Genomic DNA, 22,991 nt, shown 5'->3' on the forward strand with positions numbered 1-22,991 from the left:
TGTACTTTGTATGGTTTTAAATGTTAGTAAGATAATCAAATGTCATAGTATGAGATATATGACAAATCTGTTCACTTAACAAGGTTAGACTGTCCTTGGTGTTTTTCAGAGACGTTGTCAGGTTCTGACAGGTCTGAGGTTGGATGGATTTTAGGGCTCATTTGTTTACAAATAACAGACACTGCCTCATGCAGATGGCTTTCAAGTTTTGGAAAAAAAACTTGTATAATGAAAGGCCAGTTCTAGCAGCTCAGCCATTCTTTGGTTTGATTTTTAATGCAACAGTGATTGTGTGAAGAAAGGCTATTGGACTCTCTCTCTGACTTCTCTCTTGTAAGAACTTGTGTTTCATTCTCCCTTTTGAGCCAAGGGCTATTTATGAGAATTGTAGGAAGTATTTTGGAACAGCATCATTAAGTTGTTAAAAACAAAACAAATTGTCACTATGATTTGGTGGTGGGTAATTCTTTCAGTTGTGAGTGATTTACCCAATCAAGCCGTCTGTTGGGTTTTTGGGTATGATAAGTTATTCAATACAGGCATTTCTGTTCTTTGTGTTTCATTCAGTAATCTTGTGAATAAATTCTGTTTTGTTTAAAACTAAGTAGTTTGACCAGCTGATTCTCTCCTGGAATATTCACTGTACACTTGCTTAAAACAAATGCAAAGTTAGGGTCTGGGCTACCTTCATGAAATGTTTTGAGGGGTCTGGCCTGGTCCATAACATATGTGATTTCAGTTGTACACATTTTCATTTTCAAAAGCAAATATAAAAACAAAGAAAGCCAGATATTTCCTGCTGGGTTTTTTTGAACTCAAATGAACACAAATATCATTCAATGAACCTGGGAACAATTAGTTTCCAAAAGAGTTTGTGAATACAAAGCAATTAGACAATGTAAGTTTAACCATATTGTTGTTGTTTAGCAGTGGAATAATAGAAGATGCCTAAATGAATGCATTTGCATGTTTCAAACCACGTGTTCTTTAAGTTGCCAAGTGCAGGGCCAAAAGGGACGAGTGAGTATTTTAAGAATAACAGAAATGAATGTTAAATATGTATGATGAATAAACCAAACTGGATGAGGTCAGAATGCTTGCATTACGTGGTACAAACATATTCTAGAATTTTCCAGTTTCACTGAATCTCTAAATGGTTAAAGAAAGCAGTTTCACACAAACGTGGAACACACCATAAAAGGCAAGAAATGGTCAAGGTTTTATTTTTGGCCTGGGTTGATCTTAAGTGCTGCTAGCTATTGTTTGTGCTTTCACAGTTATTTAGTGAAATGGTGCATGTGATTAGTTTGCAAAAAACTGTCTCAACAAGCCTTCTAAATGACAAAGCCATCCCCAAAGATTCTATTTTTATCATGTAAAATATCCTCAGTGCATGACAGTGAACAGCCCTGGGGACAATTGTATTTTTCTCTCAACCCTTGCTTGCTAAACTTCAAATTGTCAATTCAACCCTTGGCTATACTAGGATTGTTTGTAATAAAACCTGGTGATTTTTAAAGAGGAATCAGTTGCATGTAAACTTCTAATTGGCTGCACTGGTGGTGGTGGTTAGTAGTTAAAACCAAAAAAAAGTCACTATGATTTGGTGGTGGGAAATTCTTTCAGTTGTGAGTGATAACACTTCCGAATAAAAGTAAAAGAGGAATCAGCCTGTAAATACTCAACTGACCACGAGGATGATCTACTTAAAGTCATTGATCATACAGCATGGAAGCAAACCATTCAGCCCAACTCGTGCTGACCAGATTTCCTAAACTGAATTAGTCCCCTTTCCCTGCGTTTGGCCAATATCCCTCTGAATCTTTCCTATCCATATGCCTATCCAAATATCTTTTAAATGTTGTAATTGTACACACTTCTATCACTTCCTCTGGTAACTTGTTCCATATATGCACCATCCTTTGTGTGAAAACGTTGCCCTTCAGGTCCCTTTTAAACATTTCCCTATCACCTTAAACCTATGTCCTCTAGTTTTAGACTCCCCTACCCTGGGAAAAGACCTTGGCTGTTCACCTTATCTCTGCCCCTCATGATTTTATAAAACTCTATAAAGTCACCCCTCAACCTCCTATGCACCAGGGCAAAAGTCTCAGCCTATCTCCTTAGAACTCAAACCTTCCAGGTTCGTTAATATCCTTGTAAATCCTTTTTGTACTCTTTCCAGTTTAATAACATCTTTCCTATAGCAGACTGACCAAAATTATACGCAGTACTCCAAATGTGGCCATACCAATGTCTTGTACAGTCATAACATGACACCCCAACTCCTGTACTCAACACACGATAAAGAGAAGTGTCTCAAACACCTGCTTCACCATCCTGTCTACCACTTTCAAGGATCTATGTACCTGAACCCCTAGGTTTATTAGTTCGATAACATTCCCCAGGGCCCTACCATTAACTGTGTAAGTCCTGCCCTGGTTTGTCTGACCAAACTACAACACCTGGCATTTATCTGAATTAAAGTCCCTCTGCCATTCCATGGCCCACTGGCCCAGCTGATCAAGATCGAGTTGTACTCTTAAATAAGCTTCTTCACTGTGCACTATATCACCAATTTTGGTGTCATTCGCAAAGAAAAGTCACAGCGATTTGGTGATGGGAAAAAAAATCGATCAGTTCTGTGTCAGAGCACTTCTGGATATTATTTTAAAAAAAGAGGGGGATAAAAAAGGGAAATCAGCATGCCTGGGGTTCTTGGAGAGGAAACATGCAAAGTCCACCAACAGTCTTACTGCCTAGAGATGGAGGTGGGCTTGCAGGGGGTGGAGTGCTTTATCTCCCCATCCAACTCCATTTTAATTTAGCTCCCTCCCTCGTCCTCTACCCACCTCTCCCTCACCTTGGATGGCTTGTATGTAAATGAATCAACTGGAACATACAGCTGATTTAGTGGTGATGGTTAATAGATGAAAAAAATACCATGGATGATTTGGTAATGGGTTAAAGAAGAGTTCAGTTGTGTGTAAGAGCACTTTTGGAGATAAAGAAATAAAAAAAGAAATCAGTTGTCCTCACTGGGCATTGCACTTAATTTGATTAATTGGCAACATGGGTGATTATTGGTGGTTGATAATAGATGAAAAATAGCATGGGTGATTTAGTGATAGGAGAAAAGACGTTCAGTTGGGTGTGGTAACTTCCAGATTTATCAAAAAAAAGGGAATAACAGAGTTCTTGTGTCCCTACTTCTGGGCTAGAAGTCCTGGGTTTGATTCAACCTTCTCCTGATGTGTATAATAACATGTCTGATCTGGTTGAATAGAAAATATCTAAAAGACAACTATGAGGCTACTGGTGCAGTAGTAGTGTCCCTACCTCTGACCCAGGAGGTATGGGTTCAAGTCCCAGCAGAAAATAATAATATCACTGAATGGCTAATTTAAATAAAATCAAGAGGAATAGGAGAGTTATAGTCATGACATTCATCTAGGTTGAAAGGCCAAATAAAGAGGAAAGGAGCTAGAAAACAAATGAACATAAAGTTATGATTCTGGTGAAGGCCAGTAAGTGCCTAAATATCCCCAGTAAATTTCCACTTACTGTTCCCATCAGGTGAGAAGTGACATTTGGGAGGTCCTCATTCATCTGATGGCATCAAAGCAGGGCCTGACATATTTCAGAAATAATAAAATTCCAGCTATAAATCAAGATGGTTTCTGGGGTTCGGTTATTTGAGACACACAGATGAGATTTTCCAGTTTGCAAATTAGTCAGGATTTGTTTTAGGCGTCAAGTAAGTTGTACTCTATTAAATAAGTAAGGGGTTCTTACTAAAGAGGTAAGAAGAAAGGCTAACGAGTCATTTTCTGTACGGGAATACTCAGTTGTGTTTTCGAGGACTCAAGTGATTGATAGATTGCAATTGGTCATTTGGTGTGAAGTACACATTGAAGACGTCTTGTCTCGTGCTCAATTTTGAATCTTTCTTGAATTATCAACTGTCTTTTGTAAAGACACGCTGCTTGAATTTTTGCTCTTGTGTTGGGAACACAGTGCCAGGAAAATCTTTGACTCTACCAGCCCGATTCTTGAAAAAAATGCCCTCGATGTTCCAATTTTTGTTTCAGGCCAGGAGGGGCTGACGTGGGGATGGTGCATGAGAGGTGCTATTGTGAGTTGTTGCAGCTTTCCCGACAAAGCATTCACGGGAAGTCACAGGGGCTGCTGGCTGTGGAGGTGAGCTGTATGAAAGCCCATGTTCTGGCACTTTGTCCCTGTCATTAAAATAGAAAAAAAACAAATAGCAGGCTTGCAGCCCTCATCTCTCTCACCCTCCCGCATAGTCCCATGCCAACTCATACCACCACATGCATTCCTACCCAAAGTCTATTGCTCCTCACACACCATGCTAATTTATGCCCCTATGTCCATTTTCTTTGGCTCCTGTATCTTCCATGCTATCTTATGTCCCTACATCCCATTCTTGACTCTTTAGCCTCCATGTATACCAACATAAAGCCAACTCACATCATTCCATGATCACACATACCAACTTTTACCCTTACACTCTCAATGCCAACTCATTACGTATCTAACGCGGGGAGACCTGAGAAGCCTTGCTGAAATTAAATAAAGTTCTTAATTTTTTTGTGAATTGACTATTTTAAAAAATGTCATTAATAAAAATCAATTCATTACATTGAACATTCTTCAATCACTTATAGAACAAGCTTTGTTCTCATAGGTACACTTCAAAAGACTTTATCAGCACTTTGTGCTGTTCATCGACCTGTGAACTGAAGGCACCCACTATAATAATGAAAGGCTGTTAAATACTATAGAGATTGTCCTCAGGCTTATGCCAACAGACAGAGTAAAATGGTAGACACTGATCTTTTTCAACCCTCTGGTCAATTTTTCAAAATATGTAAATTGCATGACGTGAAATCTTGGAAGTGTTCTTGGTAGTTCCTGAACAACTCCTGACAGGGACAATCTAGAACGGGAGGTCATAGTTTTAGTCCAACGGATAGCAGATTTAAAATGGAGATGAGGAGGAATTATTTCTCTTATAGGGTTGTGATTCTGTGGAATTCAATACCCCTGTGTACAGTGGACATCAGGGCACTAAATACATTTAAGGAGGAGACAGACAGATTTTTAATTAGTAATGGATTAAAGGTTTATGAGGAGTGGGCAGGAAAGTGGAGTTGAGGTCAGCCATGATCATATAAAATGACGGAGCAGGATTGAGGGGCTGAATTCCCACTCCTTCTCCTGGTCTTTATGTTCTGACGTAGATCTCTTGTCACCTCTATTAAAGGTTCCCTCATAGCTTTCTACTCAGTACCATTGAAAGCTCATATCAGTTTCAATGAGTCATTCACATTTTATGCACATTAATGTATATTATTAACAATCCCAAAAAGCACTGGGCCTCTCCTAAGGGACATTTGACTTCTCCTCAAGGGGATCTGACCTCTACTAAAGGTGCACCACTCACATATCCAGAATTATACCTTCCCTTTCCAAAGAGCTCTGGTATGGATCTTTTCCTGATAGATCTAAAAAGTACACATTGTGCTTTGGACTTCCCACTAACAAAAATTGTATCCCACTATCCAAAATACAATTTGGCCCTGCTCTCCAGCTGTGAAAATGGTGGGGACCGGAATCAGGGCAGGAGGTCTGGATTCATCCTTCGAGGCAGGGGGTCTTGTCTGCTTTTGCAGAAATCCTGGCCCCAAGCAGGATGTTTTATGTTAATTGGCTCAATTTAACATGTTTCCTTGTAATATGCTGCACATTGGAAAAAGCAATAAAAATACAAACATACACATTAACAGTGGGGCGAGACACTCACGTTCCTCGCTCTGTTCTGTCGTTTGACGATATCATGGTGGCAGGGAGATGCCAGAATGAGGCCTGAGCTCCCTTTCCCTACTCACCCTCGATCTCATTTGACTCCCTTGTTAGTTTTAGTCAAGAATATATTGAACTCAACCTCAAAAATTTAAATGACCTTGCCCTCATGCTGTCTGGAACAGAGAATTCCATAGACTTACGACATAGAGAAAAAGAAATTCTCTTCATTCCAGTCTTGAATGAGAGAAACTTTATTTTTAACCATGTGGACACCAGTCATTAAAAAAAACCTGTAAGAATCTGTAAAAGTTCTCGAAATGGATGTTCACAATGTAAACTGGACCTTAAGCATATTAAAACCTTATCAATACCTCTACTCACCCCATGGCCAAGGGCTTTTGTAAACCCTGGACCTTTATTGAAATCCGTCCGAAAGAATTGGTGAGTAAAGTGCTGAGCAAAGAAAGCAAACATCAAGTTTGTACCCTGAGGATCTGGAATGAACTGTCTCCTCAACAGAAACTCCTCGGCCAAGAATTTTACATCAGGTAATTCCTTGTAACCTATGAAGTTGCAAAGTTAGTTATTCATATAGATATAACAAACTATCCATTACTCTCTATAACATGCACCAGTATAGAATCGCCCTGTAGTCATCTACAAGATTTTCACGGAACATAGCACTGGGACATCAAAACAATCGGTCATTCAATGACAACACAAACCAAAAACATGAAACGTACTAGCATCATTAGCAACCGTAAAACAAGCAAAACCAATGCATCACCTCCACAGCGAGGCAAGTGTGAAACATTATTTATTGCAGAAAATTATAATAATTTTTAGTGTGGTTAAAGCACTCTCACTCTGGGCTGCATTTTAAGCCCCTTTGTTAATCTGTCACATTGCAACCAGCAATGTTTTTCAGTGAGCCATCCAAACAGCTTTATCTGCTTCATGTTGGAAATGCATCATCTTCAGAAGTCACAGCCGTATTGTGGAATTCCTAAACTGATTATGACAATTCAGCTCACACCACACCATGAAGATGTAATGGAGATCACTGTCTAAGCCTCCCATAATGTCGCTCTTCAGTCTGTTACTAGATGCTACATTAAAAAAAAGCCTGTTCTTCTAGCTTACCCACACCCTCCACAGAACATTGCTGAATGTCTGCCCAGAATTTCTCCCAGTGAAATGAGACTTTCCAACACCTAATTGTCACTGGATGTGGAAAGAGTGTGTGTTGGGATTATCAGACTCTTTCCTATTTTACCATTTCCTGTATGTCTCAGAAGAAATGTTGAGGCTCTCCTTATCTTCATAGGACAGATCAAATTAATTTCATACAATTCAATGACACAAGCCATTTATTCAGGGTGAATGGTCCCATGTTTATTAAATAGAATGAAGATTAAGTAAGTGAAATAGCTTTGACTAATGTTCTTACCTTTAGTTCCAGTTGGGGTTGGGCAGTCCTTTGGTACAGGTGGAAGTAATCGAGTAAAATAAGTTACGTTGGAATAGCCTTCCCAGGAAAGGTAATCATAGTCAGAGTTGTAGGTAGGAGGGCTAGGGATCAAGTTTGAACGTGCTGTGAGAAGAAAGTATATTGTTTTTAGTTATTTTCATAAAGGATAATTGACATATTAAGTTTATTTTATCGGTTGATATAGGTAGTCGCAAAGGAAATTAATCATTTTGTATTTAGTTGTAGTGGAGAACTTGTTGTCCAGTTGACTAAATTAGTTATTGCTGACATAATTTCCTTAACATTACCATTTTGTTTCTTCACAAATATTAATCTTCATTCAGGTTTTCTCATTTTATTTAGGGTCATCACATACAGGCTTGATCACCCTTTCCCATCTCCTCCCAAAAGTCCCCCATTCACCTTCCAATCCTGCTGTGCTTAAGTCTCTCATCACCATATCTTCCCTCCAGTCTTAGACCTTTCTCTTCTTCTTTCTCTCCAGGGCGGTCACATTTCCCTATTTTTCCATTTGAGCGAAATGACTCTGTGTAAGCCAACTTTATTTAGATCCGAACAAAGTTTCCTCCAGATTTGTTCTCCTCCTGGAAATGTGGTGGAGTGGGATTTCTGAGCACAAGTCTGCTGTATGCCTGCCTCCATTTGAAATCCCAGTGTCAGAGGAAGTGACATTCCCATGTTGCTGGTGCACCTGCTTTCATGGATGGTGGGAATTGCACTGCAGCCTGGTGCCATACGGCTCGCAGGGCAGAAGTCACTTTCACTTTGGAACACTTGGGGCCCCTCATTCTAAATGTACATGGTCCTGGCAAATTAGTATTTCTACATTGTGCAGCCATACTTGGTGACAACTGAAGCAGTACTGGTCAGACTGGATGGCTGATGGTGTCTGTGTTGGACAGGGACAAATGTAATGAACCACCTAGTTTCTCCTCTTGTATACTTTAGCTGCACAAAAGAAAAAGGAGATGGAACACACAAATAACTGGTCTCGCCCAAAATTTCCAACTGATTACATTGCTACTGGAAAACCCTACCTTGGGATGAGGGACTTAAGGTCCACTGAACTTTCCTGCATCACAATGTTCTGAACAATGTAATGACTTGTGAAAGTTATTCAATTCCTGATAGCTTTTAACAAAAAATATAAATAATAAATTACTGAGAATGAAAACAAAGTTCAGTTGCAGCTGATATGGAAATTAAGTAAGTGAATGAACAAATAATCCAATATAGTAAGGCTATGATAATTCAAAACGCAACATGCAAAGAGCTAACACACTTTAAATAACTGTTATGGTTGGATTTGAGTAACAAATGAACTCTCCAAATGCTTTCACCACCTCTGTCTATATTTGCATTGAAAAGTTGCCAGTCCGTATTTCAGGCTTATTCTATAAATTACAGCATTGGTGTTGACTGGGAAAGACTGCAGAATGTTGCAACACAAAGGGATTCGGAGGGGTCCTCTTACACAAATCACATAAACCTAGCATCCACGTTCAGTGGGTAACATGGAAGGCAAATGGTACATTGGCTTTTATTTCAAAGGGCATAGAATATAAAAACGGGGAGGCCTTGCTAAAAGTAAACAAGGCAGACCATACCTGGAGAACTGTGAGCAGTTTTGATCACCATATCTAAGAAAATCTTGGAGGTAGTCCAGAGAAGGTTCACTAGGTTGATTCCAGCAATGGAGAGATTGTCTTGTGAGGAGAGGTTGAGTAGGGTGCACCTGCACTCATTGAAATTAAGAAGATTCGGAGGTGGATTTATTGAAACATCTAGGGTAAATGCAGAAAGCTTGTTTGCTCTTGTAGGACAGTCCAGTACCAGAGGACATAACCTCAGAATAAGGTGTTACATATTTAAGACAGTGCAGAGAGAGAATTTCTTCTCTCAGAGGATAGTGAATTTCTAAAATTCTTTATTGCAAAGGTTCATGAAGATTGAGTCATTAAATAGGCTGAGACAGCATTTTTCTTATTCATTCAGAGAATCAAGGATTATAGAGAAAAGGCAGGAAAGTGTGGTTGAGGATTATCAGTTCAGAATGATCTCACTAAATGATAGGCTATTCAGCCCATCGAATCTGCTCTACTAGATATAGAATCCCTACTGTGTGGAAACAGGCCCTTCGACCCAACAAGTCTATACTGACTCTCCAAACAGTAACGCACCCAGACCCATTCCCCAACACTATTACCCTACATTTCCCATGACAAATGCACCTAACGTACACAACCCTGAAAACTATAGACAATTTAGCATGGTCAATTCACCTAACCTGCACATCTTTGGATTGTGGTAGGAAACTAGAGCACCTGGAGGAAACTCACACAGACATGAGGAGAATGTGCAAATGCCACACAGACCGATAGCCATCCGAGGCTGCAATTGAACCCAGTTTCCTGGCGCTGTGAGGTAGCTGGGCTAACCACTGAGCCACCATGCCTCCCACTACTGCTCCTCCATCTTACGGTCTTACATCATCATTCTTTCACTGGATCTAAATCCTGGAAATCCTTTCCAAACAGCACTATGGGTGAACCTACCAAAAGGAGGGCAGTGGTTCAAGAAAGTGGCTCACCACCATCTCAAGGGGCAATGAGAGGCAGGTAATAAATGCTGACCAAACCAGCAGTGCTCACATCCCATTAAAAGTATTTTTAAAAAACTAATGCAAAAGAAAAATCTATCAACTTCTATGACAGTAGCTTGTTGTGTATGAGAGATAGGAGGAATGGAACAGTTCAGTCATTAGGAGGCACTGGAGCTAAATCTTCTCATCACTTAGCAGGGCTGTCTATGGTTCAAAAGAAGGACCCTACCGATATCCCGAGTGTTTGCCACTTGCAATTTAAAATTGCAGGATAAAAACAATGACTGCAGATGCTGGAAACCAGAATCTAGATTAGAGTGATGCTGGAAAAGCACAGCAGGTCAGGCAGCATCCGAGGAGCAGGAAAATCGACGTTTCGGGCAAAAGTCCTTCATCAGGAATAGATGTAGGGTGCCTGCAGAGTGGAGAGATAAATGAGAGGGGGTGGGGGTGGGGAGAAAGTAGCATAGAGTACAATAGGTGAGTGGGGGTGGGGATGGAGGTGATAGGTCAGAGAGGAGGGTGGAGTGGATAGGTGGAAAGGAAGATAGGCAGGTAGGACAGGTCATGGGGACGGTGCTGAGCTGGAAGGTTGGAGCTGGGGTGAGGCAGGGGAAGGGGAAATGAGGAAACTGGTGCAATCCACATTGATGAGTGGTGCCGGTGTAACTATGGAAGATGGACTGTTCTATGTAGCCAACAAAGAGACAGGCATAGCTGGGGCCCATACGGGTGCCCATGGCTACCCAATTGCAGTTGACCAGAAGCAAGTGGGATAGACCCTTGCTCCAGTTTGGTTGCTTGGTCCGCAGTAGCGCATTGAGGGGGTGAGGGGAGCGGATGGTGGGAGGGAGTCAAAATTCCTGCATTATGCCAGCTGTATGTTTCTAAATCCACTTGTAGTTAAGTACAGTGGATGTCCAAACAGACTTAGGAGTTCAGATGTACAGATCTTTAAAATGCAATGAACAGGGGCAGAAAATAATCAAGAAAGCCAAAAGAATGCTGGCCTTTATACCTAGAAGGCTGGACTACAAGGATACAGGCATTATACTACATTTATACAATATTGGTTAGACCCCATTGGAGTACTGACAGTAGATCTGGGCATCCTACCTTAGGAAGGATATATTGACCTTGGAGGAGGTACAACGTAGATTTACAAGTTTGAGACCTGGATTTTGGGGTTAACTTTAAGAGCAGATTACACAAATTAGGTCTGTTTTCTCCAGAATTTAAAAGGTTAAAGGGTGATCTGATCAAAGTCTTCAAATATTAACAGAAAACACAGGGTAGGTAAAGATAAACTATTTCCACTTGTTGGGGATTCTAAACATTAGGACCAGACTGTTCAGAGAAGATGTTAGGAAGCACTTCCGGACAAATAGGGTGGTAAAGGTTTGGAACTCTCTTCAATAAATGACAGTCGATGCTAGATCATTTGTTAATTTTAAATTTCAGATAGATACATTTTTGTTAAGCAAATGTGTTAAGGGATATGAGTCAAAGACAGATAAGTGAAGTTAGGCCAAAGAACAGCCAGTACCTCAATAACTGGCAAAACAGGCTCGATGGGCTGAATGGCCTACTCCTGTTCCTAGGTTTGTATGGTTTTTTGTTAGATGTTGCTCATTTGAACATTGTCTTCTGAAAGCTGGAGTTACTACACCTCCTTGAAGATCAGCAAGTTTCCCATGCATTACCCGACTGATATAATCCTTCACTTATAACCATACCCCAAGACAATAAGAGAGCTCCTTTCGCTACTGTTTTCAGATTTGCTCCCTCAGATTTTCACACATCAGAAGGAGCTCATGCCTGGAATTCTCCCAGGCAATAAAATTGTGTGTTTAAATCAATGAATTTGCTCAGAAGGTTCAATCTCCTTTTCAATTTCAGGGTACGTGATAATATTAATCTGCTTCAGGCTAGTATCAGGGAGTAGGATGAGCTGAGTTGCCCTTCAAGAAGGTCAGATTGGACATATTGGGCCAAATAGCCATTTTCTATGCTTTAATCATTCTGAGGTCATGGATTCAAACTGATGACTTCAGTGCATGGTCTAGGCACTTCATTGCTATGCTGAGGGAATGCAGTATTGTTGGAGATCTGGGCTGGATTTTTAAGGTGGGGCTATGAACCAGCTGCCAGTGTGACTTCCAATCCAGAGCTGCAACAGTGTCAGTTTTGAAGGTTACAAGACCTCGTCAAGCAAGGCATGGTTTAGTGCCCTATTTATGGTACAGAGAACCTGAACTGCTTGCTTGGTGCCTGAAGCAAAGGCAGGTAGCAACCATGATGGAGCCTGCTGCTGCCTTGCCGGGGAAGACAGGCAGCTCTTCAGAGAGTTTGTCATGTTCACTGAAAGGAAACAGCTCCTGTAGCTAACACAGTGATCTTATGTAGGGACACAGCTCAGTGACTCTCATGCACAGAAATGTCCTGGTGCAGAAAACAAACCTTCAGAAGTTTCTGTATCAAAACTAACATGCTGTGGACTAACATGCACCAGACTGTTTAGGTTTGCTGGAATTGGTTTAGAAAATTATCGCCTCAAGCACTCTACGAATTTAACGAGCTGCTCATTAGTGTTGAGCCGATTCTCTATTCCCTCACAATGCCACCATTTTGAGAATGGTGGAATGTTTCAGTAGCATCAGGGATGAGCACCAGATCCAACTATCTAGTCCTGACCTTTGTTGGTATTTCAAAATCCAGCTCACTGATGTTCAAACAAGACTTTTACTCAAGTTCCTGCATACTTGCTTTGGGTGGATTCGTTCCTCTTTTTTTAAGAAAGTCTCGAGAAGGAGATGTCCCAAGATAACCTTAATCATGACAGAACCAACGAAAGCAGATAAGTCGCAATGCCTCTCATTGCTGCATACACATCACCACTGTGCTCAAGTTAACTAGCTAACTGCAGCTGCAATTCACAAATAGCTCATTGCATGTAAAGCACTATTGGACATCCTGAGGATGTAAAAAGCACAACATAAATGCAACTTTTTCCTAAGGTAGCAGTACCTACATGTACTCACCCAAGTCTGAATTTTTGTTGGGTATTTTCCTACAGCGTTGCAGACTGCAGTAGAATGGTGATGACATTGCTCTCATTAACAGTTTCATATGAAATTACTTCTCATTGTTGGCTTCATACAATAGTTTTCAGCAATTGCCTAGTGGTTGCTGTAATGTAGCAACCCCCAAATGGTCATCAGACCCATTGACAACAAGGAGAGTTAATGGAAATGAATTATTTCTAATCAGTAACTTTGAATATTTAGTTTGAGATGGACTGCTGTACTGGCTCTGTGTTTTTCTTACATTTAAGTATAACTTTATTTCATCAGGCTGAAGGAGCTGGAAACCAAACATTATATTAATTTTGATGTGGAGGTGTCGATGTTGGACTGGGGTGGACAAAGTTAAAAAGCACACAACATCAGGTTTATTTGGAAGCACTAGCTTTCAGAGCACTTCATCAGGTAGCTAGTGGGGCAAGATTATAGGACACAAAATTTGTAGTAAAAGATCTGTGTTATACAACTGATGCGATATATTGAACAAACCTAGATTGTTGTTAGATCATTAATCACTTAGAATAGGTTGCAGGTTTTGATTCATTAATGAATTCTATTCTACTAGTGATTCTAACATAAATACGTAATTGGCTGTAGGAGATATACAATAGTTGCGAAAATTGTTAGCTTAGTTCAAATCTTCCTTCCCAATGTGAATTCAACATTAAAAGCATTGAACTAGCCAATTCCTCACATCTCTCTTGTATTATTGAGCTCAGCAATTCTTCATAACATGTGTCAACAACAGTAGTTGATTTCTCATCAGATTCAATCTAACTCTTTTTTTTAAATCAGTGTTCTCAGATTAGAATTACTGATTACAAAACAGACTGAATATCAATCTACAAATCCTTTCAACAAACCCCAATGGCATTTAGAATTCTTATAGTGTGTAAGCAGATTATTTGGCCCATGCAGTTCACACCACCATTTCAAAGGGCATCCCACCCAGACTCAACCCCTACTCTATTTGCCAAGAGGTGTGAGGGAGGAGGGAAGGACTTCTGGGAAGGTGAGTCTAACTGTTTAAAACCCTTACTTCAGGCGTCGGGGCCTCCATTTGCTGAGAGGTGTGAGGGAGGAGTGAAGGGATTCTGGGAAGTCATATATTTGTGTGATTGCGTTACCCAAAACACTACTCGGGTCGTGCCTCCCACCCATTCTCCTCCTTTAACCAAAAACAAAAGGTTCTGTGCACCAGATTGGTAAGGTAACGAGTTTATTTTTTATTCCTTATTTTTCACCAGTCTCTTTGGGAATTTAGAATAGTGGGAATAGAGGTTAGGGCAGCCGAATGTTCCTCCTGCAGAACGTGGGAGGTAAGGGTCACCACTAATGTCCCTGCTGACTACATCTGCGGGAAGTGCGCCCAACTCCAGCTCCTCGAAAACTGCGTTAGGGAACTGGCGCTGGAGCTGGATGAACTTCGGATCTTTCGGGAGGCAGAGGGGGTTATTGAGAGGAGTTACAGGGAGGTAGTCACTCCTCAGGTACAAGAAAAAGGCAAATGGGTTACAGTCAGGGGATGGAAAGGGAACCAGCTGGCAGGGCAGGGATCCCCTGTGGCCATTCTCCTCAACAATAAGTATACCATTTTGGATACTGTGGGGGGAGGGAGGGGGACTTACCAGGATAAAGCAGTGGGGTACAGGGCTCTGGCACAGAGTCTGTCCCGGCTGCTCAGAATGGAAAGGGGAAGAGGAGCAGAACAGTAGTCATTGGGGACTCCATAGTTAGGGGGACAGATAAGAGGTTCTCTGGGGACGAGAGAGACTCACGGTTGGTGTGTTGCCTCGCAGGTGCCAGGGTTTGTGATGTCTCTGATCGTGTTTTGGGGATCCTTAAGGGGGAGGGGGAGCAGCCCAAGTGGTGGTCCACATAGGCACCACCGACATAGGTAGGAAGAGAGATGGGGATTTAAGGCAGAAATTCAGGGAGCTAGGATGAAAGCTTAGAGCTAGGACGAACAGAGTTGTTGTCTCTGGTTTGTTGCCCGTGCCACATACTAGTGAGGCAAGGAATAGGGAGAGAGAGGAGTTGAACACTTGGCTGCAGGGATGGTGCAGGAGGGAGGGTTTTGGATTCTTGGATAATTGCGGCTCTTTCTGGGGTAGGTGGGACCTCAGAAGCAGGATGGTCTTCATCTGAACCGGAGGGGTACCAATATCCTGGGGAGAACATTCGCTAAGGATATTGGGGTGGGTTTAAACTAATCCAGCAGGGGGATGGGAACCAAAATTGTAGTTCAAGTATGGAACAGGTTGAGAGTAGGGAGGTCCAAAATCAAGTTTCAGGGACGCAAGATGGCACCGGCAAGCAAGAAGTTGGTTTGAAGTGTGTCTACTTCAACGTCAGGAGCACCCGGAATAAGGTGGATGAACTTGCAACATGGGTTGGTACTTGGGACCATTTCGGAGACATGGTTAGAGCAGGGACAGGAATAGTTGTTGTAGGTTCCAGGATTTAGATGTTTCAGTAAGAACAGAGAAGTTGGTAAAAGAGGGGGAGATGTAACATTGTTGGTCAAGGACAGTATTACAGTTGCATAAAGGATGTTTGGGGCTCATCAGCTGAGGTAGTATGGGCTGAAGTTAGAAACAGGAAAGGAGAGGTCACCCTGTTGGGAGTTTTCTATAGGCCTCCGAATAGTTCCAGAGATGTAGAGGAAAGGATAGCAAAGATGATTCTCGATAGGAGCGAGAGAGACAGGGTAGTTGTCATGGGGGACTTTAACTTTCCAAATATTGACTGGGAACACTATAGTATGAGTACTATAGATGGGTCAGTTTTTGTCCAGTATGTGCAGGAGGGCTTCCTGACACAGTATGTAGACAGGCCAACAAGGGGCAAAGCCATATTAGATTTCGTACTGGGTAATGAGCCCGGCCAGGTGTTTGGCACTTTGGTGATAGCGATCACAATTCTGTTATGTTTACTTTAATGATAGAAAGGGATAGGTGTATACCACTGGGCAAGAGTTACAACTGGGGGAAAGGCAGTTATGATGCGATTAGGCAAGATTTAGGAAGCGTAGGATGGGGCAGGAAACTACAGGGCATGGGCACATTAGAAATGTGGAGCTTATTCAAGGAAAAGCTCCTGTGTGCCCTAGATAAGTATGTACCTGTCAGGCAGGGAGGAAGCTGTAGTGCGCGGGAGCCGTGATTTATGAAGGAAGTGGAATCTCTGGTCAAGAGGAAGAAGAAGGCTTATGTTAGGATGAGATGTGAAGGCTCAGTTAGGGTGCATGAGGGTTACAAGGTAGCCAGGACAGACCTAAAGACAGAGCTCAGAAGAGCCAGGAGAAGCCACGAGAAGTTGTTGGCGGATAGGATCAGGGTAAACCCTAAGGCTTTCTATAGGTACTTAAGGAATAAAAGAATGACGAGAGTAAGATTAGGGCCAATCATGGATAGTAGTGGGAAGTTGTGTGTGGAGTCAGAGGAGATAGGGGAAGCACTAAATGAATAGTTTTCGACAGTATTCACTCTAGAAAACGACAATGTTATCGAGGAGAATACTGAGATACAGGCTACTAGACTAGGTGGGATTGAGGTTCACAAGGAAGAGGTTTTAGAAATCCTGCAGAGTGTGAAAATAGATATGTCCCCTGGGCCGGATGGGATTTATCCTAGGATCCTCTGGGAAGCCGAGGAGGAGATTGCTAAGCCTTTGGCATTGATCTTTAAATCGTCATTGTCTACAGGAATAGTGCCAGATGACTGGAGGATAGCAAATGTGGCTCCCCTGTTCAAGAAGGGGAGTAGAGACAATCCTGGTAATTATAGACCAGTGAGCTTTACTTCAGTTGTTGGCAAAGTGTTGGAAAAGGTTATAAGAGATAAGACTTATAATCATCTAGAAAATAATAATTTGATTAGGGATAGTCAGCATGGTTTTGTGAAGGGTAGGTCGTGCCTCACAAACCTTATTGAGTTCTTTGAGAAGATGACCAAACAGGTAGATGAGAGTAAACCGGTTGATGTGGTGTATATGGATTTCAACAAGGCATTCAATAAGGTTCCCCACAGTAGGCTATTGTACAAAATGCGGAGGAATGGGATTGTGGGGGATATAGCAGTTTGGATCAGTAATTGGCTTGCTGAAAGAAGATAGAGGATGGTGGTTGATGGGAAATGTTCATCCTGGAGTCCAGTTACCAGTGGTGTACCGCAAGGGTCGGTGTTGGGTCCACTGCTGTTCGTCATTTTTATAAACGACCAGGATGAGGGCGTAGAAGGGTGGGTTAGTAAATTTGCAGACGACACTAAGGTCGGTGGAGTTGTGGATAGTGACGAAGGATGTTGTAGGTTACAGAGAGACATAGATAAGCTGCAGAGCTGGGCTGAGAGGTGGCAAATGGAATTTAATGCAGACAAGTGTGAGGTGATTCACTTTGGTCGGAGTAAGCAGAATGCAAAGTACTGGGCTAATGGTAAGATTCTTGGTAGTGTAGATGAGCAGAGAGATCTCGGTGTCCATGTACACAGATCCTTGAAACTTGCCACCCAGGTTGACAGGGTTGTTAAAAAGGCATACAGTGTTTTAGCTTTTATTAATAGAGGGATAGCGTTCCAGAACCATGAGGTTATGCTACAGCTGTACAAAACTCTGGTACGGCCGCATTTGGAGTACAGTTCTGGTCACTGCATTATAAGAAGGATATGGAAGCTTTGGAAAGGGTGCAGAGGAGATTTACTAGGATGTTGCCTGGTATGGAGGAAAGGTCTTACGAGGAAAGGCTGAGGGACTTGAGGCTGTTTTCGTTAGAGAGAAGAAGGTTGAGGGGTGACTTAATAGAGACATATAAATAATCAGAGGGTTAGATAGGGTGGACAGGGAGAGCCTTTTTCCAAGGATGGTGACGGTGAGGATGAGGGGGCATAGCTTTAAATTGAGGGGTGACAGATGTCAGATGTAGTTTCTTTACTCAGAGAGTAGTAAGGGTATGGAATGCTTTGCCTGCAACGGTAGTAGATTCGCCAACTTTAAGTACATTTAAGTCGTCATTGGACAAGCATATGGACGTACATGGAATAGTGTAGGTTAGATGGGCTTCAGATTGGTATGACAGGTCAGCGCAACATCAAGGGCCGAAGGGTCTGTACTGCGCTGTAATGTTCTATGTTCTATCCCAGTCACCCTGTATTTCCCATGGTAAATCCACCTAGTCTGCATACCGTTGGACTGGTAATGGAAGGAGACAGATAGAAAGAAGGTTGGAATCTCTATCCTCACCATCCACAGCACCAGACTACAACATGCTTATAAAAGTGTTTGTGGTCTCAGCAACTTGCACTTCCTGTGTGAACCTTAGCGTATCACTCCATCACTAAATGGGGTTTATTTCAACTAATTCAGCATTATCTGCTGTTGTGTTTTTACTAATTCAGACAATGCACTCAAATACACAAATTTAGTTCAACTCCAACCATCAGCATGTTTCATTTACAGAATTATTGTCTACATATACTCCATGGCTTCTTTCCAGGCACTAGAAACATACGTGACTGGCTTAATTTCAACCTTTGAATTGACAAGTCCTCTTACACAATATTTTAAATTAACCATGACTGTGACCTTATGATCTTCCCACCAAAATCATACTTAAGTTCCAGGTATCATGATCTTAGTAAAGTATTCTGTTTCTTCCAAGTTCCTTCTCCTGTTAGACTCTTCCTTCCAATTAATTTTAAATTGCCTTTTTTTTGTCTTAAATAGAATTTGTGAGCTTTTTAGTACTACAGTTCTGTGATGAATTATGTTTTCAGGCGCTTGCTCTGTCCCTTGCAACTGTGCCTCATGCAGCCTGCTCATGATGGCAGCTTGCTTTGGGAGATAAGAACTCCCTTCACTCCTGTTCCATCCCTGCCTAGTCTTTGCAATGTTTTTGTAATTTTCTCCCCCTTTTCCAAATCTCTAACATTATATCTGAGATGTTCAATTGCTACCTAAACAGCCTCCTTCTCTAAGGTTTCTGTCTCTTCCAAGTGTGGCTAGCTTTGGCTATCTTCTTAGTCCACAGTGTTTCTTTGGACATTTGTCTGAGGTAAGGTCACAGTGGACACAAACCGTTAACTCTGTTTCTGCCTTCAAAGGATTGGGTTTCTCCAGCATTTTTGCCGTTGGTATCAGATTCCCAGCATCTGCAATATTTTGCCTTTATTCCAATATCTGTGCAGCCTAATCGGGTGATTTGGCAATCTGAGAGCAGCCTGTGCTCATTCCATACAGGTTCAAGAGGTCCCTGTGTCTCAGAGTAAAACAGGCTGTCTCTTTTTTGGCTTCGAAAAGCTTGGAGATAGTTTCGACAGGTCTAAAAAAAAGTTTTGTTTTTTAAAATAAACTGATCTCACTATAAGGTATCCTATCAATCAGCAGCCATGGCAAGGGGAGTATATTATTCAGTAGCAAGGACATAGTGTTAACGAGTGCAAAGGAGGACCTTCTCAGGATAGCTACCCATCAGAATCCTTTGACAGAACCAAGCTATTTGCATAGTTGCAGAAGTGGTGAAATGTGACAAAGGTTGCAGGATATAATCAGGACAAGTATACCACTTCAGTTAAGCCCTATATAACGTCAGTACAGACACCAACACCACTTTTCAATGAGTCACAGCAAAGTAAGAGGCAAGCACAGCAAAATTGGTCTCATAAAAGCAATCAAGATAACACATTTGACCAGATCTTGGGTTATAGAGTTGTACAGCACAGAAAACAGCTCTTCAGTCTAACTTGTCCATGTTGACCAGATATTCTAAATTAATCTAGTCCTGTTAGCCAGCATTTGGCACATATCCTTCTAAACCCTTCCTATTTCATGTATCCATCCAGATGCCTTTTAAATGTTGTGATTTTACCAGCCTCCACCACTTGCTCTGGCAGCTCATTCCATTCACGCACTACCCTCTGTGTGAAAATGTTGCCCTTTAGGTCTATTCTAAATCCCTCTCACCTGAAATCTACACCTTCTAGTTTTGGGCTCATCTACCCTGGGAAAAAGACCTTGGTTATTCATTCTGTCCATGCCCTTCATGACTTTATAAACCTCTATAAGTTCACCCTTCAGCCTCCAATGCTCCAGGGAAACGAGCTCCAAACTATTTAGCCTCTCCATATAGCTCAAACCCTCCAACCTTGGCAATATCCTTATAAGCCTTGAACCTGCACTCCAAGGTCTCTTTGTTTAGCAACACTCCCCAAGACCTTACCATTGAGTGTAGAAGTCCTGCTCTGATTTGCTTTTCCAAAATGCAGCACCTCACATGTATCTAAATTAAACTGCATCTGCCACACCTTGGCCCGTTGGATCAAGGTCCCATTGTACTCTGAGGTAACCTTTACTGTTCACTACACCACCAACTTTGGGTTCATCTGCAAACTTCCTAAGCATTCCTCCAACATTCACATCCAAATCATTTATATAAATGACAGAAAGCAATGGACCCAGTATGGATTCCTACAGCACACCACTGGTCACAAGCCTCCTGTTTGAAAAGCAAACCTCCACTACCACCCTCTGTCTCTGACCTTCAAGCCAATTTTGTACCCAAATGGCTAGCTCTCCCTGGATTCCATGTGATTTAATCTTGCTAATCAATTCACCATGTGGAACCTTGCCAAATGCCTTGCTGAAGTCCATCAAGACAACTTTCACCGCTCTGCCTTCATCAATCTTCATTTACACCTCTTCAAAAAACTCAATCAAGTTAGTGAGATAAGATTTCCCATGCACAAAGCCATGTTGACAATCCATAATCAGTCCTTGCCTTTCCAAATACATGTAAATCCTGTCTCTCAGAATCTCTTCCAATAACCTCCCCACCACTGACATCAGGCTCATGGGTCCGTAGTTCCCTGGCTTTTCCTTACCACTGTTCTTAAATAGTGGCACCACGTTAGCCACTATTCTTCCAGTCTTCCCACACCTTACCTGTGATATAAATATCTCTGCGAAGGTAAAATACTGGATTAGTGGTGCTGGAAGAGCACAGCAGTTCAGGCAGCATCCAACGAGCAGCTCTCTGCGAAGGGCTGAGTAATCACTTCCCTAGCTTACACAGTTCTGGGAAACACCTGATCAAGTCCCAGGGATTTATCCAACTTTCAAGATATACAACACCTCCTCCTCTGAAATATGGACACTTTTCCAGATATCACTATTTATTTCTCTAAATTCTCTAGTTTTCACATCCTTCTCCACAGCAAATACTGATGCAAAATATTCGTTTAGTATCTCGCCCATCTCCTGTGATTCCACATATAGATGGCCTTATTGATCTTTAAGGGACCCGATTCTATCCCTAGTTACTCTTTCATCCTCAATGTATTTGTAGAATCCCTTTGGATTCTCCTTAACCCTATTTGCCAAAGCTATCTAGTGTCCCCTTTTTACCCTCCTGATTTTCCTTGAGTATACTCCTACTATAAGTCCTTATACTTCAAGAGATTCACTCCATCCCAGCTGTCTGTACCTGCCATATGCCTCCTCCTTTTTCTCTAGTCATCCAGCATTCCATACTCCTACCAGCCCTACCTGCCTTACTGTCTCTGGATTCTTGTTATCTCATTTTTGTAGGCCTCCCACTCTTCAAACATCCCTTTACCAATGAATAACCTCTCCCAATCAACTTTTGAAAGCTCTTGCCTAATACCGTCAAAACTGGCCTTACTCCAATTTAGAACTTTAACTTTTTAGAACAGGTCTATCATTTTCCATAACTATTTTAAAATCAATAGAATTATGATCACTGGCCCTAAAGTGCTCTCCCACTGACTCGGTCACTTGCCCTACTTTATTTCCCAAGAGAAGGTCAGGTTTTGTTCCTTCTCCAGTGGATACATCCACATACTGAATAAGCATATTTTCTTGTACACACTTAATATATTTCTCCCCATCCAAGCCCTTAACACTATGCCAATCTATGATTGGAAACTTAAAATCTCTGACCATTACAACCATAACATTCTTACAATATCTGAGATCTAACAAATTTGACCCTCAATTTCCTGCTGACTACTGAGGGGGGCCTATACTACAATCCCAAAAAGGTGATACTCTCTTTCTTATTTCTCAGTTCCACCCAAATAACTTCATTCGATGCACTCCCAGGAATATCCTCCCTAAGGGATTCTGGGTAATCCAAGATGGAGGATGGGAAAAAGTTGTGGCTGTAAGAGCCGCAACTTTTTTTGAGGTATTTTCAGTGATATTTCCTCAAATTCTACGAATAGTAATTACTGTTTTATAAGCTGTTGCATGGCTTTGCAATTTTAAAAAGGAGGAAGAGACACAAAGCATTGACCACATGGGAAGTGAAACAAACGGAGATGGAATGAACTACCAGATGAAGTGATGGAGGCTGGCATAATTACAGCATTTAAAAGGCATCTGGATGGGTACATGAATAGGAAGAGTTTAGAAGGATATGGACCAAATGCTGGCAAATGGGACTAGATTAATTCAGGATATCTGGTTGGCATTGATGAGTTGGACCAAAGGGTCTGTTTCCAGGCTGCACAGCTCTACAACTCTAAGTACAGCTGTAATGTTATCCCTGACCAAAAATGTCATTCCCCCTCCTCTATTACCCCCTTTTGTATCCTTCTTAAAACTTCTATACCCTGGAATATTAAGCTGCCAGTTTCTGTAATAGCTACAAAATCCCAGTTCCATGCTCCCAATCATGCTGAGTTCATCTGCCTCTTGTATTGAAATAAATGCAGCTTAATTTATCAGACTTATCTCATTTTCTGCCTTGACTATTTGTCATGTTCCTCTTCTCAGCTGTATCAACATTAGACATTGCTTTTCTCACCATCTCTTTGGTTAATCATGAGAACATTACAATTGTTAAATAGTCACTTGGTAATTCAGAACTTGAGTATCACTGAGGAAAGGGAATTTGCAGGTAAAGCTTTTTGTCTTGCATTCATCAGGAGAGAATCACAGGAATTCCAAATATCAAAGGGAGCAACAATTT

General features: G+C 41.6%; 1 protein-coding gene across 2 annotated transcripts in view; it reads right to left on the reverse strand.

Annotated features, from left to right (window-relative positions):
- LOC140469538 (prostaglandin G/H synthase 1-like) overlaps positions 1-22,991 on the reverse strand; it is a 104,581-nt gene that overhangs the window by 30,545 nt on the left and 51,045 nt on the right. For both annotated transcript variants that reach the window (XM_072566145.1, XM_072566147.1), the window contains exons 5-6: positions 7,280-7,423; positions 6,211-6,392 (exon numbers count right to left, since the gene is read on the reverse strand). In XM_072566145.1, coding sequence (XP_072422246.1) covers positions 6,211-6,392; positions 7,280-7,423 — 326 coding nt within the window. The remainder of the gene's footprint in view (positions 1-6,210; positions 6,393-7,279; positions 7,424-22,991) is intronic.

Source organism: Chiloscyllium punctatum, chromosome 49, assembly GCF_047496795.1.
Source record: "Chiloscyllium punctatum isolate Juve2018m chromosome 49, sChiPun1.3, whole genome shotgun sequence".
NCBI lineage: Eukaryota > Metazoa > Chordata > Chondrichthyes > Orectolobiformes > Hemiscylliidae > Chiloscyllium > Chiloscyllium punctatum.